At 25.4% G+C, this 19336-nt stretch overlaps 1 protein-coding gene across 1 annotated transcript in view; it reads right to left on the minus strand.

The window, feature by feature from the left end:
• LOC127286544 (uncharacterized) overlaps nt 1-19336 on the minus strand; it is a 58073-nt gene that overhangs the window by 28855 nt on the left and 9882 nt on the right. The window contains exon 2 of the mRNA XM_051313002.1: nt 7755-7846. Coding sequence (XP_051168959.1) covers nt 7755-7797 — 43 coding nt within the window. The 5' untranslated portion in view covers nt 7798-7846. The remainder of the gene's footprint in view (nt 1-7754; nt 7847-19336) is intronic.

Below are 19336 nucleotides of genomic sequence, written 5' to 3' on the forward strand. Positions count from 1 at the left end.
TCAAAGAAATTTTTTTTTGCCGAAACATTACGATAGTGCGTTTTCATGTATTTTTTCACACTGAATCCGAATTCAAAGTCAGAATTGACAAATTGGCTCAAATTTTGAAGATAATTCCAAAAAACTGATTTTGAGTATTTTGAGTTTTTTGTTACTTGTGTTTTTTTGCAATTATCTCAAAAATTTGAGCGAATCTAACAATTCTGACTTTGGATTCGGATTCAGCGACAAAAAATACATGGAATTACACTATCGCAGTGACATTCAAAATTTTTTTTAACTTTTTGATTTTATTTTTCTTTCTGAGCAGTTTTTTTGAGTTTATCTCAAAAATAAGAGCCAATCTGATAATTCTGACTTCGGATTCGGATTCAGCGTGAAAAACTACATGAAAATAGACTAGTGTAGTGTCTCGGCCAAACAACTTTTTATTTTTTGTGTGCCTGTGTAATCAATTATCCATAAAGGAAAAAGCATTTTACCATCTTGTTTTCAAGAAAAGGCTGTTGAAAATTTTCAAAAATTTTAGTATCAATGTAGATGGCGCTGCCTCACTTGGACCTGGCCTTAAAAACATTTTTCTATAAAGCTTAGAATTTTGGTTATAAGCATATAAGAAAAAAATTGCGATTTTTCTACCAGAATAGCCCCGCGGTTAACACGGTAATATGGTTGTATTAAAAATATCGTTTTCTCAATGTACATAATAATATAAACTCTGCCGTACGAAACAAAAACTTAGTTAACTCAGTTTGTCGTTAAGGTAGATTTTCGCCTATCCTGTTGAATGATTGTCGCCAATAACGACAAACTGAGTTAACTGAGTTTTTGTTTCGTAAGGCAGAACTGTATTATAAATATATATATGTGACCTGGACAGTTAAAAGGGACCTTTTGTCCGAAAAAATCGATTTTTTATTGATTGGTGTTTCTGATAAAGAAAACTTTTTTCTATCAGAATCACCAATCAATAAAAAATTAATTTTTTCGAACAAAAGGTCCCTTTTAACTGTCCAGGTCACATATATATATACTTGATGCAAATACACGGTTGTATAGTTCAGGGAACTCGTAGCTATTTAGAAAGGGGGAAAAAAATCATGTCTTACACGTGCCAATGGTTCACGTGCCCGGCTTTTGTAGCACGTGTGTGAAAAATCGCGAAAATCGCGGTCATTTCAGTGGTTGTGTCTCTTTTAAAACCGCACCTTTCACGGACGCTCACTCCGAAGGATATTGCTGATTTCTAAGCTATTCGGAGCGTAAAACTACACCTGAAATTTATATCAAAACAGATGTTTATATACGCAAATAAGAACACGACAATATTCGTGTTTATTTATTTATTTTTTTTGTGTAAAAATAATCTAGTATATTTTCACATTTTAAAAAATTAGTTAGTGATTTTTTTTCACTTTTTAATAAATAATTTATTTTATTTAGTAATTAATTAATTTATTGAGTTTGCATAAATTAATTAATTATTTAATAAAAATAAATTATTCATCAAAAAATTTTAATAACACAGGACTACAAAAAAAAAGTCGAATTTCTTTCAAGATAAACTGGAATATGATTTTCTGATGTATTTTGATGCTGCTTAGTACGAATCTGAAGTCGGATTTTCTACATCATGTCAGAATTTTTTTCTAACCTCAAAAAACATGTCTAATCAAACATGTAACTCAAAATTTTTGTGGGATTGAGTTCTAGGGTTTTTTGGGGTAGCTCATTACGAATTTGATATCAGATTTTCAAAATTAAAAATGGCGGATGCAATATGGCGGACAAGGTTTTAAAAAATTATTAGATTTTCATGCAAATCAGTATTTTAGTTTTTGGGGTCGCTGATCACGAATTTTTAAAATCTGACATCGGATTCATGATCAGCGACCCCAAAAACCCCTAGATACTGATTTCCATGAAAATCTAATAATTTTTTAAAAACTTGTCCGCCATATTGCATCCGCCATTTTGAATTTTGAAAATCTGAGATCAAATTCGTAATCAGCGACCTCAAAAACCCCTAGAACTCAATCCCACAAGAATTTTGAGTTACTTGTTTGATTAGACATATTTTTTGAGGTTAGAAAAAAATTCTGACATGATGTAGCAAATCCGACTTCAGATTCGTACTCAGCAGCATCAAAATATACTTTAGAAAATCATATTCGGATTTGCCTTGTTAAGACAAATTCCGATTTTTTTTGTGGTCCTGTGTAATTTAATAAAAATTAAGATTACATGAAATAAAAAAATGATTTAACAATAATTGAAGAAAATTAATAATATTAAATTTATTTTTGAAATTTCTGATTCAAAGAAGCGGGAAAAATTTTTATCTTCAAAATGTGAATATTCTTTTGTCATAAAATGAGAGTGTTCTGAATTGTAAATTTATATTGATTAGTTAACAGGCAAATATAGGTTAATATTTCTGAAATATTTCGAGAGTACTTTTAATAATAATTAGTCACGAGAAACTTTAAATCAAATTTATTTTTCTATTGAAAGGAATGTTTAACCTACATTTTTGGATTATTGAGTTCAATAGAAAATAAAAAGTAAAATTAATATTAAGACAAAAATTTTTATTTTAAAATACTATATACATATATATTAAAAAATGAACATTTATTTTCCAATAAAAATAAATAATTACTAATAAATAATTTCAATAAAAAATAAATTTAAAAAAAAAATTTTAATTATCCTTTTATTAAGGAAGCTAAATAAACTGTCAGGATTAGAATTTTTCTCCGCGTGATAAAATATATATATACTTGTTTGAAATTAATGTATGATATAGGTAAAAAAAAATAGAATATATAATCATATTGCTAATCATATAAAAGGTTCTTGTGTGGGAAAGAGAAGTCATTTTGTAACAAGAGACACGCCCTAGGCGTTAACTATAGACAATGTCTGACTTTGTCTTTGTTAATAAGCTTTACAAGAGTATTATAATAGTACGAGACAATAATGCAAAACTAATCGAGAATCTTAAGGTCAACATTGAAATGATATAGCTTTTTTTTAAATTATCGCAATTATTTATTTGACTCATATATAATATAATTTTAAATATTTTTCAAATTTGGATTTTTAGAAAATACTTTCGGTAATCGAATAGTATTTTTTTTTTTACAAAATATTAGTGAAAAACTAGTGAATTTCAATATTTGCAAACGAGAAGAAATTTTCAGTTTTTTTGACTCTTGAGAAGAAAAAAATATACCAAACTTTGCAAACAAACAAAAAATAATAATCAAATTATCTCATATTAAAGAAACAGTGCTAGGTTAATTAAAAAAATTGATTGATTGATAGATTGGTAGATTGATGAAATAGCTGATGGATAGATTGAAAGATTGTTGGATTGATTGATAGATTAAACTGTTGTATGATTAATTGATTGATTGATTGAATGATTGATTGATTGACTGACTCGTAGAAGGATGAATTAATTAATGTATAGATTGAACGATTGTCGGATCGATTGATTGATTGATTGATTGGTAGATGGATGGATTAATTGATGGATAGAATAAACAATTGTTGGATTGATTGGTCATTTGATTGGTAGATTTAATAAATTATGGATAGATGGAACGATTGTTGGATTGATTGATTGATTGAATGATTGATTGAATGATTGATTGAATGATTGATTGAATGATTGATTGAATGATTGATTGAATGATTGATTGAATGATTGATTGAATGATTGATTGAATGATTGTTTGAATGATTGATTGATTGAATGATTGATTGAATGATTGATTGAATGATTGATTGAATGATTGATTGAATGATTGATTGAATGATTGATTGAATGATTGATTGAATGATTGATTGAATGATTGATTGAATGATTGATTGAATGATTGATTGAATGATTGATTGAATGATAGATTGATTGATTAATTGATTGGTAGATTGACGGATAGACTGATTTATTAGTAGATTGATAGAATAATTTATGCACAAATTGAACGATTGTTGGATTGCTTGATTGACTGATTGGGTCGATTAAATGATAGATAGATTGAACGATTGTTAGATTGATTGGTAGATGGTTGAATTAATAAATAGATTGAATGGTTGTAAGATTGATTGATATTTGATTGATTGATTGGATCGATTAAATGATGGATAGATTGAACGATATTTGGATTGATTGGTAGATGGTTGAATTAATAAATAGATTGAATGGTTGTAAGATTGATTGATATTTGATTGATTGATTGGATCTATTAAATGATGAACAGATTGAACGATAGTTGGATTGATTGGCATATAGATGAATTAATAAATAGTTTGAATGGTTGTTAGATCGATTGGTTGATTAATTGATTGATTGGTGGATTGATTGATTGGATCGATTAAATGATGGATAGATTGAACGATATTTGGATTGATTGGTAGATGGTTGAATTAATAAATAGATTGAATGGTTGTAAGATTGATTGATAATTGATTGATTGATTGATTGGATCTATTAAATGATGAACAGATTGAACGATAGTTGGATTGATTGGCATATAGATGAATTAATAAATAGTTTGAATGGTTGTTAGATTGATTGATTGACTGATTGGTGGATTGATTAATTGGATAGATTAAATGATGGATAGATTGAACGATAGTTGGATTCATTGGCATATAGATGAATTAATAAAGAGTTTGAATGGTTGTTAGATTGATTGACTGATTGGTAAATGAATGGATTAGATTAATAAATATTTTTTGTGAATGAATTGTTATTTATTAATTTTGCGATAGATAAAAAAATGAAAGAAAATTAATTTACAAAAATAAAAAATTTTAAACACAACTAATCTCAACTAATCTTGAGCATTATTAACTTTCATCAGTGCGACATGTCCTTGATGCACAACCTCATACAAAAATGCATAAATAAATATATTCTTTGAAATATTATTGTTTCTTAAATTTGACTAATATATAATGTTTCATGAAAAAATAATCACCACCGTCATGTCACGATTGCATAAATATTTATTCTACACACAAATAAATGTAGCGCAAAAAATTTAAAAAAAAAAATTTTTATCATAAAAATGACTGTTATTAATTTTGATGGCTATTCCGTAGACCCGTAAAATTCGCGGATATTACTTTACACATGGACAAAATGCGGACAAATAATTATTGTATACTTATACGTAAAAGGCGTTCAACGAAAAAGTCCAAAGAAAAAAAAAAGTCGGTCAAATATAAAATATGCGCGTGAGAAATAAGTTATACATATAGTGTGCTCAAGCATTAATAATGGAGAATGAAAAAATAGATTTTTTTTATTTTTTTTTATTTATGAGCAAAATTAAACCTAACTTAGTTAAAAAAAAAAAAAAAAAAGTTTACTGTATAAAACAGACTTAGTTAATTATATTTAAAGTATAGTTTACTTATATGGATATACAAATATTTTTTATATTAATTGAAATTACCTTCGATTTGAGTAGGTATATGATTAGGAATTACTTTCAATTAAAGTTACCATCGATTTAAGTCACCTTTCATTGAAGTAACCTTTCGCATATTAAGTTCAATGAAAATCAATCAAATATTATTATTATTATAATATTAATTAATTATAATTAAAATATGTTAAGTTCTTTACGATTATAAATTCTCGGAAAAGGAAATTTCAGTTTTATTATGTCATAATAAAAAAAATATGCAAAAATTAATATATATAATAACAATAACAAAAATTATTTGATTCAAATAATCGGATACTTGACATTAAGTAAATATTTATTTCTATCAAATAATTATTATTTGAGATGGTTTTTTTTTTTTTTTGTAAATACAGAAATTGGTTTAAATAAAATTTATTTAATTCAATTATATGGTTTTAAAAATTATATGTATTTAATTCAAGTAAATATTCATTTGATAATAGTAAAGTAACAGATTATTTGAATCAAATAAATTTTTTTGTAGGACAAATTAGTCACGCTCCTAATATTAATTTTAATATATTAAATAAAAATTTGGATTATGACAAAAAAAATTTTTTTAATAAAGAATTAGTTTCTTAGAAAATTAATGCAAAATAAAAACTGTTTTAAAACAAATTATTAGAAATATATAAAACGAAAATATTTCATAGAATATAAAGTCTATTGTAATGTTACGTAAAAAAGAAAAGTTTTCAATGTTCCATATATATAAATATATATACAATAAGAATGAAACATTATTGGTACTTCAAGTTGAAGGAAAGTTAATGACAATAAGCCTTGAATTTTCTCGAGACATTCCAAAGAGTAGAAAAAAAATTACAAGGAACGAATAGAACAATTAGTTATACAAGAAAGGACAAAGCTATAATTGTTATCCGTACATCCTATGCGAAATTTCTTCGAGTTCACATCACACCTTTCTATCTTTATATTATATATATATATATATATATATATATATATATTATATTGTTCACTTATATAAGGTGGAAATCACTCAAACATGACGGAAATGTAAAACCCGCAATTTTATCTCGATGCTTAAATAATAGAAAAAAAAGAAGAGAAGAATATGATTAAATCATATACATAATCAATTTCGTGATTTTCTATTAAAGAGAAAAAGAATTTTTTTTTTCCCTCCCAATTTTCGTTTTTAATAATGTCGAGGAAGAATTTCTTCTCTATATAAAATTATACTGAGAAATATAATTTCTATACTTTGTTCCAACGAAGTATAATTATATTTTTAATCAATTACTTTAGAATTATGTATAGTTACATATATATATATATATATTGAATTGAAAAAAAAATTTTTTTCTATAAAATTGAAATAATTATTATATAGACGGTTTAATGTAATACAATTTCTTTGAATAATAGAAATCGTGTTCCGTTGTGATAATTCATTATGTATATTGTATTATGTTTAATTTCTTTCTTTATAAATGTGTACATATATAATCAATTTCTTGTTAAATATAAAATATATTATTAGATCATAAATTTTATTAGATATAATTATTTTTTAGCCAAATTTTCATTTTTTGAATTAACATTTGTCAGAATTTTTTTTTAATTAAGGTCATTTTTATTTGGTAGAATTCTAAAACGACGAATTTTTATTTGTCCGAAATTGCAAATGGCCGAACAATCGACATCAGAAAGATTTTGGACGCGGTTTTTAAAATCTACCAATCACGATGTTCTTTAACAATCATTTAATTGGCGAATTTTTAATATCGCGCCGAAATCGATTGCTTGTTCGTTCATTTGCAATTTCGGACAAATAAAAAATTGTCGTTTTAAAAATTCTAATAAAAATTCGATACATAGAAATTTTATTAAGTAAAAATTTGTTTAAAAAGAAATTCTGTCATTAATATAAATTTTGAAAATTATTTCTAATAATAAATTTTTTAAAATGAAAATAAAATATCATTTCAATAAAAACGTGACTGAATTGCAAATTCAAAATGGCGAATTCAATATGGCGGACGAATTTTTAAAAATTTATTGATTTCGCTTGAAACTTGTTACTTGGGGATTTTTGGGGTCGCTGATTATGAATCTAAAGTCAAATTTTCAAAATTTTTAAAAAGCGGTTCCAATATAGCAAAGGAATTTTTAAAAATGTTTTAAAAATTCAAAATGGTATTATTAATTAATTAATTTTTTTTTTTAAATTAAATAGTATAATACTTAATAATAAAATAACCATATATTAAAAATAATAACCATAAATTTTTAACTTACCTAGTGCAAGAGTTATAGTTAAAGAAATTAATTTCCACGCCATTGTATTTTTAATCAGATAACATGATCCTCTGGTGCATGAATTTAGATACCTGGAAAAAAGTAAAAGACCGTAAATTAAGTTATTTTTGAAAATGAAAGAGAAATTATTTTTCTTTAGAATAATAATATAGTGTACTACTATTGTAACTATACTTTCACAAAACAAAAAATTCTTCTTTTTCTATTATAAGACCATTTTTCTTTTTCTATATACGTATTTACAATATAAGAGTTTATATATCCATTTTTTTATCGATGGATAATAGTTAAGAATGAAAGGACGCAATATCATAATTAAAGTCATACCGTTAAGTAATGACAACAAAACGGTATATTTGTTGAGCATCGAAGGCGTATAACTCATCATGATGCATCAACAAATAATGAAATAAACATTTTCAAACATTCTTCAAGGAACATACCTATATATTATAATATTGAATTAATAAATCGATTAAATAAGTCGATTGGTAGAGAGAAAAAAAAAATTATGAAAAATAATTATGGTTTAAGAATTTATGATTTTTGCGTTATGAGCTAACAGCTCTATGGTTTAAAATTTATTATTTTTTTTGAGTTATAATTTATAAATTATGAGCTATGACTTACAATTTATGAGTTATGATTTATTATTTTTAAACTTGCAATTTTCTATTATGCGCTATGAGTTGTACTTTACAATTTACAATTTTTGAATTGTGAGTTATGATATACAAAAAAAATTTTGAGTTATGATTTTTAAGTTTCATTTATGCGTTATCATTTATGCTATATGAATTATATTTTATTAGTTATGATTTATTAGTTATGAAAAATGAAAATATTAAAAATTTCCGTCACATAAATCTACCTTACCGGCTGATGGTAAAACAGGAAAAATGAAAAATATAAAAATGACCGACATTACCTACTGATGGTGAAACAGGATAATGAAAATATAACAATTACCGACATAGAAATCTACATTACCGACTGATGGTAAAACAGGATAATGAAAATATAACAATTGCCGACATAGAAATCTACATTACCGACTGATGGTAAACAGGATAATGAAAAATATAACAATTACAGACATAGAAATCTACATTACCGACCGATGGCAAATAGGGAAATAAAAAAATATATAAATTACCGACATAGAAATCTACATTACCGACTGATGGTAAATAGGAAAATGAAAAATATAAAAATGACCGACATAGAAATCTACATTACCGACTGATGGTAAAACAGGATAATGAAAAGATAACAATTGCCGACGTAGAAATCTACATTGCCTACTGATGGTGAAACATGATAATGAAAATATAACAATTACCGACATAGAAATCTACATTACCGACTGATGGTAAATAGGAAAATGAAAAATATAAAAATGACCGACATAGAAATCTACATTACCGACTGATGGTAAAACAGGATAATGAAAATATAACAATTACCGACATAGAAATCTATATTACCGACTGATAGTAAAACAGGAAAATGATGTAAGCGGGTTTTAGATATAATGAGGTCCAATGTAAGCGGGTGTTGTAACACAGACTTATATAGGAAAATTCAAGACACCGGAAAAAAAATCCGATGTAAGCGGGAATCCGAATAATGCGGGTTCGATATACGTGGGTTTCACTGTATTATTATGTAATCGATATGGTCCAAAGTAAAGATGAGTAAAATAAAAAAAAAATAGAAATAATAAGTGTTACGGTTTTTCAAATGAAGATAATAATAATAATCATTATATACATAATGAATGTATAAAATGTAGCGATTACCAAATAAGAGTTGTAATTTAAAGAAAATTAACTATTCGCTTCTCTGAGTTTGAGTTTCGTGTTGTTCAGCGACGCATGAATTTCTCTATCTCTCTCTCGGTCTGTATATACGTATACATAAGTTAAAATGAATGCGATTGTGTGTATAAGTTAAAATATTGCATAAGATGAAGTAACGCTATACAGTAATCGTTTAGACGTTCAGAAAACAATAGTAAAAGGTAATATAAAAGCTTGAGGTCCACTGCCTACGAGGCGTGTATGGAATTTGTAATTTTAGATCGACTTATGGTCTCTCTTATACTCTCTCAAAAAGAGTGGCAATTTCCTCTATAACAAGCATGAAGAAATTGCTCGAGTTTTCTGTTTTTATAAACAATAAACAATATTATTTACATATTCACGTAAAAGTTGAAAAATGCGGCTCTCAACTAACTCTAAATAAGTTGGCGCGCAATTTTGCAATAAATCAAGGATGCCTTACCGAGAATATTGTTGTAATCGCGTAGGAAGCGAGAGATATTTCATTTTCAAGTTAATTCATTAGGAGAAAATTTAAATTTTTTCTTTATTTAAGTAATTATATGTTAAAATAAAAAGCATGATTAAAAAAAAATTTTATTCGAGCAACTAAAATCTTTTTTCGATAATTTTTTTTTATAAAATTTTTTATTAAATAAAAATTTAATTTTTAAAATACACTATATTTATTACATTTAAAGTTAAATTTAGTAATTTTTTAGAATTATTAAGTTCTATTAAAGAAAAATTGCTTTTTATATAATAATTTTTGTGCGGTGAGAAAATAATTGATGTTTAAATTCAGCATAACATATGTGTTATTAATGTTTATGTATATAGTCTGAAGAAATTAGCTGGAATTAAAAAATAAATGTGTCAAGAGAATAAACGAGTATCCTGCTTTATATATACGCTACATTGTTATAATCATGCGGCTCGACTAATAAAGCATGATGATCATTTTGAATCACAGAGTCAATGTGATTAAAAGTTTTTTTTTTCAAAAGTCTTTTTAAATTATTTTTTTGATCTTTATATATATTTAATTTCTTATTTTATACGTCTACATTGGACCTGCTTTGACTCTCTACCTTGAAACTTCATTGAAACTGCTATACACCTCTATTCAACCTAATTTGCACCAAACAATATATTAAACCTGTATTTAACAAAAGTTGAATCTAATTAAAGCTTACGATGAATCTATTTTGGACCTATTTAAAACTTATTTGAAACATATTTTGATTTTCAATGAATATTATACCTATTTAAAATCTACTTTGACCTTCATTTAACCTATATTAGACTTACCTAAAATCTACTTTGACCTAAATTTAAACCTACTTTAAGCCTACCTTGAAATTATGTTGGAGCTAAATTTAAACCTACTAAATCATATTTTGCACCTATTTTGGTACTTTAAACCACATGGAAACAATTTCGAATCTTCTTAAAACCTACTTTGAACCTATATTGAACAAATATTAGACCTACTTTAAACCTATGTTGAATCTACATATTTAACCAATAGTAGGCCTACTTTCAACCTATATTGAACCTATATTGAACCTACTCTAAACCTACATTGAACCTATATTGGACCTACTTTAAACCTATATTGGACCTACTTTAAACCTATATTGGACCTACTTTAAACCTATATTGGACCTACTTTAAACCTATATTGAACCTATATTGAACCTACTCTAAACCTACATTGAACATATATTAGACCTACTTTAAACCTATATTGGACCTACTTTAAACCTATATTGAACCTATATTGAACCTACTCTAAACCTACATTGAACATATATTAGACCTACTTTAAACCTATATTGGACCTACTTTAAACCTATATTGGTCCAACTTTAAACCTATATTGAATCAACATTAAACCTATATTAGACCTATTTTAAACCTATATTGGACCTACTTTAAACCTATATTGAACCTATATTGAACCTACTCTAAACCTACATTGAACATATATTAGACCTACTTTAAACCTATATTGGACCTACTTTAAACCTATATTGAACCTATATTGAACCTACTCTAAACCTACATTGAACATATATTAGACCTACTTTAAACCTATATTGGACCTACTTTAAACCTATATTGAACCTATATTGAACCTACTCTAAACCTACATTGAACATATATTAGACCTACTTTAAACCTATATTGGACCTACTTTAAACCTATATTGGTCCAACTTTAAACCTATATTGAATCAACATTAAACCTATATTAGACCTATTTTAAACCTACATAGAACCTATATTGGATCTACTTTAAATCTACGTTGAACCAACATTGAACCTATTTTCTACCTATATTGGACCTACTTTAAACCTACATTGTACCTACTTAAAACCTATATTGAACCATAGACCTACATTTAACCGACATTGGACCTATATACGAGACCTATTTTCAACTTATATTAAACCTTAATTGAACCTGCATCAACCGAAATTAAACCTATTTTAAAGCTACTTTGAACCTATATATATATATATATATATATATTAAAAATTTATATTTATACGAAAACGTAAAAAAAATTGTTTTTAATGGAATTAATTTTTAATAATATTATATGAAAATACTCGTCATAATTGTTTTGTAGTTACATATTACAGTACCTACAAAAATATAAGCAAAAGATGAAAGTGAAGATGTCAAAGATATTTCGAGACGAGATGACGTTTGTGTTTTTTGTTTATGTGTGAAGCCAATATTGCTTCCTCTACATTCTATGCAAATGAACTTATCACTTTCTCATCGAAAAGCCCCATCACGGTTAACTTTCGATCGTTGGTCGAAATCAACGTGTGTGAAAATAAAATTAGTTCCTGGTGTACCATCATAATTAATCCGTATTATAACGTCTCCAGTTTTCCCCTTTGTTCATTACTATTATTACTTATTATTATTATTATTATTATTATTATTATTATTATTATTATTATTATTATTATTATTATTACTATTATTACTATTATTACTATTATTATTATTATTAATATATCATTAAATATAACGTAAATTTTTTTAACGTAAAGTCCCTTCTCTCGTGAAGCGTCACATATATTGTTCTATTTTTCAAAATGAAAAAATTCATAAATCTTATTAAATAAGTTATAATAAAAAAAGTCATTGAGTACAAATTTCAAAATTCAATTTTTTTAATAATAATAATTATAATAATAATAATTGTATATATATATATATATATATATATATATGTATAATAAAATAGAAGATAATATTATATAAAATAATATAATATACACTGAAAAAAAATTTATTTGACTCAAAGAATTGGTTACTTGACTATTATCAAATAAATATTTATTTGTATCAAATAATTATTATTTGAGTCAATTAAAGGGTATTTATGTTACAAATACAGTAATTATTGGTTTAAATAAAGTTTATTTAATTCAAAGAAAAATTATTTCATTCAAGCAAATATTTATTTAATAATAGTCAAGTAATCGTTTATTTGAATCGTAAAAAAAAAATTTTCATTAGGTATAATATAAAATAATATATATAATATAATGACTCGATTGTTACAGCACGTAGGTGAATCCAGTGGAGGATGAAACGACAATGTAAAATTAAAATCGTGTAAGTTCGTATAAGTAAACAGAAGCATGGCAGTAGAAGAATCATGTTGTACACTCAATGTAACTCTTGCCTTTCACTATAAATATATTCTCATGATATTGCAACAAAAACAACTTTACTCGTAATCCGAGATTTCTTTGCCAAATCACAATAGCAAAATCAATGTTAATCAATTTTTATTTCTCATCTAAAACATAAACTAAATATTAAAAAGTTATTTTTACTATATAACAAATAAAAAGAATAAATTAAAATTGATTTACTTGCAAATTTACTGTAAAATTTTAAAAATATAATTTATTTTTAGTGAAAATTTCATGTCAATAATAATTATTTTGTGTTTTTAAAGAATAGTTATTGTTATTATTAATTATTATTATTATTATTGAATAATTAAAAATTTTTTGGGTTTAAATATTTCGATGGGTTAATTATTATTTCTTTATCTATATATAAATATTAGGAATTAGCTTAATAGATGACAAAATAGTCCAGCGCTAAGTTATTAAATTTTTCTGCGATTATATACACTTTTCTTTTTATTCCGTAGTTCTTATATTAAATTAATTTCAATTAATTAAAAAAAAACTTGTATTAAATTAGAAGATAATTATATATACTAAATAAATCATTGAAATAAAAATTAATATAACTTTCACTGCTGAGTTGTTTTTTTTCTAAAAATATGAAGAAAAAAAATTACAGTCACTGAAAATATTTATTTAATTAAAATAAACGGTTACTTGACTATTATCAAATAAATATTTATTTGCATCAATATAGAATTATTATTTATGTCAATTAATGGTATTTGTTTCAAATACAGAAACTATTTATTCATTTATTATTATTATTATTATTTATTTATTCATTTATTTGATTGAAATAAAAATTATAATAAATATAAATATTACAATTATATGAATTATAATTATAATCAAATAAATTTTTTTAGTGTAGTTATTCATTTATATGAAAGAATCTAAAACTTTTAAATTTAGCAAAAAAAAAAAAGGAATAAATCTTATTTTCTTTTTCAATATACAACTTAATTTAAAATCGCTTGACACCAATTTTTTAGACGATGAACATTAGAAAATCAGAAATCACCTTAAACTCATATATATATATATATATATATATAATATGATCATATCATCGAGAATATCTCCGGTTAACCACCTAGCATGAGGTCTGTGCCACTTTCAATGAAAACGAGCAAAGACTTTGGAGAACTGTAACCAGTGCGGAAGAAAACGAACGAAAAGAAAGGAGTCGAGAAATCGAAAGGTGAAATGAAAAGGAGATATTTATAATAATTTTTTTTTTTTTCAATTTTGGAAATTATTTTTCAAAAAATAAAAAAAAAAACGAGCACTACGAATTCAATATAAAATAACATTTCTATTCTATATATATATGACTTCCATCAAATATTTTATAACTCGTACTCTAAATTTCACTAGAAATTAATTTACCCCAGGACCGAAACTTTCCTAAAAATTTAGTAAAATATTTACTTGCAATATTTGGAATATTTCATTGTATAATGTTTATTGAAAGTTATATATGTAAAGATTTAAATGTCCCACTTGAATAAATGTTTAGCGTGAAACTTTCCTGAACATTTAAATGAAATTTTTAGCCTAATTATAATTATAATTAGGCGAAAATAGGGGGTAGGGGGTAATAGGGGTACTAATAATACGTCTTTTAGATTAATACAATATTTTCATATCTTTTCATACTTAACCCGTTGATGTTATAAATAAATAATAATAATAATAATTTGATTTTATGAAAATTAGATCAAAGGCAAATTTGGCTTAAATATTTTTATAGAAAATTTCTATTATTGTTCCCTTTCTTTTTATGCGAACTCTAATTTTACATGCGGAATCAACAGAGCATATCTTCTGACAGTTCTATATAATTACACGCATTTGTTAACTAAAATCGAGTACGCATAATAAATCGAAATCCGCGTAACAATTAAAGTTTAGATTGATTTCTCTTCCCGACAATTAATATGGAAACGCTAAATATATAAAAAAAAGATATAGGTATATATACAAAACATGCTGAGAAACAATTATATATAAAATATTATTAATAAAGCCATATTTAAGGATACAATAAATTTAAAAAATGATTTTTGAAGTTATGTCTAAGTTTTATAAATAATGTACGATAAAAAAAATTATAAATATAATATTTATAGAAATTTACTTCAATTTATTATATTACTTAACAAAATTAAATTTTACTACACAGCAATCATTCCTATAGCGATTCACGACTCTTTAGAAACTCACGAAACTCACTAAAAACCGCATTGAGAGCGCATATTGAGGTAATATATATTTTCAAGAAGTTTCCAACAATTTTGTATTATATCAGTTGGGATGGAATATTTATTGTTAATAAAATGATAAATTAAAAATAATTATTTAAATATTTCTATATTATAATTAATAAAATAGACCCAAATAGTCGTTATCGAAGTTTTCAATAATAAACAATCACATTTTTAATAAATAATAATAATAATAATTCTCGTCAACTACCTCACCCTGCTTTAGTGAAAATTTAGTGACTTTATTGTTAAAATTAAAAATTACTATAAAAGTTACTAAATTATCACTAGAGAACAGGGTGCGGTATTTGTCATAATTCTCGTCAACTACCGCACCCTGCTCTAGTGAAAATTTAATAACTTTATAGTAACTTTTAATTTTAACAATAAAGTCACTAAATTTTCACTAGAGCAGGATGCGGTAGTTGACGAGAATTATGACAAATACCGCACCCTGTTCTCTAGTGATAATTTAGTAACTTTATAGTAACTTTTAATTTTAACAATAAAGTCACTAAATTTTTACTAGAGCAGGGTGCGACAGTTGACAAGAATTATGACAAATGGCGAGTGAAAATAATGGAAACCAACTGAAAGTGGGAGAAGTTTCACATAATAGATGTTTAATATTTCGTGAGTTTTACTCCCACTTGTCAAAATATTGTTTACGACATTTATTCATCCATGTTTCTATTATTTATTAAAAATCGGAAACACCCTCCAGAAATAACTGAATTGCATTATCTTGAAGACTATCTTTTAGAATAAGACGATCCATTGCCAACAGTCGACAAATAAATTATTTCACATGTATGTACTAAAAATTAAAAAAAAATATTTTATCTTGTTGGATATACAATTTTATTTTTTTTAATTTAAACAATTTTTTTTTATAATTCAATATAAAAATATTTTTAATAAATAAATAAATATAATTTCAATAAAAATACAAGCTGAAATTTTAGAAATAGTGGAACACAGGTAAAATAAATTTTTTTCTCCACAGTTGTCAATGAATGCACGCGCTTCATCAAAAGTCCCACGTGAAAAAGTTCCCGGGAATTGACCACCGGAAATTCTTGCGGAAATTCCGTTTAGAAATTCCGATACATTTTTTTCATATAATTTAGCACAAGAACTCTGTTTTTCAACATAATTGAATTAAAATTATTGTTTATAATTAACAAACACATTTTATACATTGCACTTAAGAAAAATTTATTAAAGTCGTTTTGTTTTTACTATTTATGAAACTAATCAAACAAAACTTTTAGGTTCGGAACTTGTGAATTGACAGGCCTGAATGCCAGCCATGTATAGATAATGGTGCCAAATTTAAAATGCGTCAAATTAAATGCAATAGTTTTTAAATTTACATTATTTTATAATAATTGAAAGAGCAAAAGTGTATTTCAAAATATTATAAGTTTCCATATTTTTACCTAATATTAATTCATGTCCAGTTTACCTTTTGTCAACTTTTTTTTAAAATTCAATTAATTATATAACAATATATTGTTATATAATTATAATAATTATAATAATTATATTAATAATTATAATAATATAATATAATTAATTAATAATTATATAATTATAGTAAATATAATAGAAATTAACCAAATTTTGTAAAAATCTATAACGAAAAATTTTCCGAGAGTCAACCTTTATTATGTCACGTTATTTCTTGAAATTTTCTTCAGAGAATATAAAAACTCTAAAATTCAACAACAAGACAATTTTTTAATTCAGTTATGTTGAAAAACAGAGTTCTTGTGCTAAATTATATGAAAAAAATGTATCGGAATTTCCAAACGGAATTTCCGCAAGAATTTCAGGTGGTCAATTCCCGGGAACTTTTTCACGTGGGAGCGATTTAGCTATTGTAGAAGTAGCCTAATAGAGTTTTATACGTTCCTAACCCTGGTAGAAAAGGACTGACAGTGTAATAGCTAACCTCATATTTAAAAGATCACACTTATTTATCAGTTACACAAAATTTATTTTACTCAGAAAATAACCGCGTAATTAGCCACAGTTTTCCTAAAAGTATCAAATTGAGACCAAAAATTGCATCAAATCTTTGCAACGTTTTGATGCATATAAGTTATATCAAAAAGAGATCGTTTTGTCTATCATTTTTAGAAATAATACACGAAACGGTCCCATTTTTTGATGCAAAAAATTTAATCAATTTATATCAATCATGGCCGAATTGAATCGACTCAAAATTAAACGAATTTTTTTCAGATATTTTGGTAATAGTACAATTGCGGAGACCATTTCACTATTTAATTTGAAAATGAAAATAACAGAAAATCAAAGACAATGTGCAATTCGATAATTAAAAAGTGACAGCTTATAAACATAACCTAAAATGCATGAGAAAAAATTTGTCGATAAAATCAATATAGCCGAGCTTTTTAGAAGGTAGATGGCAGCACTCATCTTTTTTCTGAATCGTTTTTATAAAAAGCAAAACTCTTACTTGCTAAACGGAAATATTGGTCAAAAAGATGTATTATGTTATCAAAAAAAGTAATATTGTAATCAATAATATTGCGGTTATAATATAAATATTTTTTTTAATCAAAAATATTGGTGAAAAAAATTAATTTTTTTATCAAAGAAAAGGTGAAAAATATTAATTTTTAACTGTAACATTGGTGGAAAATATTTATTATTTGATCAAAAATATTTGTGAAAAAATTAATTTTTCATTAAAAATATTGCAAAAAATAATGAATTATTTTATTAAAAATATTGTTGAAAATAATTAATTTCTGATTTAAACCAATATTATTGATTACAATATTACTTTGTTCATAACATAATACATCTTTTTGACCAATATTTCCGTTTAGCAAGTAAGAGTTTTGCTTTTTATAAAAACGATTCAGAAAAAATTTAAAGAAAGAAAAAAGATGAGTGCTCCCATCTACCTTCTAAAAAGCTCGGCTATATTGATTTTATCGACAAATTTTTTCTCATGCATTTCAGGTTATGTTTGTAAGCTGCAACTTTTTAATTATCGAATTGCACATTGTCTTTGATTTTCTGTTATTTTCATTTTCAAATTAAATAGTGAAATGGTCTCCGCAATTGTACTATTACCAAAATATCTGAAAAAAATTCGTTTAATTTTGAGTCGATTCAATTCGGCCATGATTGATATACACTAGAACGTCAATCGAGAACACGTCAGTCGAGAACAGAGCATGGGAACACTTGAAGGGAAGTGGGGAAGCGGGTAGAATTTAGGTTATGACTGACGCCAAAGTCGTATTTGTGATTTTTAAATTTAAGGTGGATTCAGTGCCCCACTAGTGAAAATCCCCTAGATAGAATTCACATTGTTGCGTAAGGCCCTTCATACGGCCCTGAGTGTTTTTATTTTCGAGCGATAAAAATCGCGTCAATCGAGAACAGCACTGCACATTCGTCTGTTCTCGATTGACGTTTTAGTGTAAATTGATTAAATTTTTTTCATCAAAAAATGAGACCGTTTCGTGTATCATTTCTAAAAATGATACACAAAACGATCTCTTTTTGATATAACTTATGTGCATCAAAACGTTGCAATAGAAAAAGATACAACCAAGTTTACTGTGAGTTCAACAAAATTATAGTACAAGTCCCGTTTTTCATAACAATTTTTATCTTATTAAATATATTTTTACAATTTATAATTAAATTTCTGTTTCAGAATCACGGATAGAAGGAAAAAAAAACAATGT

Source organism: Leptopilina boulardi, unplaced genomic scaffold (assembly GCF_019393585.1).
Source record: "Leptopilina boulardi isolate dan_hultmark-lab unplaced genomic scaffold, ZJU_Lbou_2.1 LbouV2_362, whole genome shotgun sequence".
Taxonomy (NCBI): Eukaryota; Metazoa; Arthropoda; class Insecta; order Hymenoptera; family Figitidae; genus Leptopilina; species Leptopilina boulardi.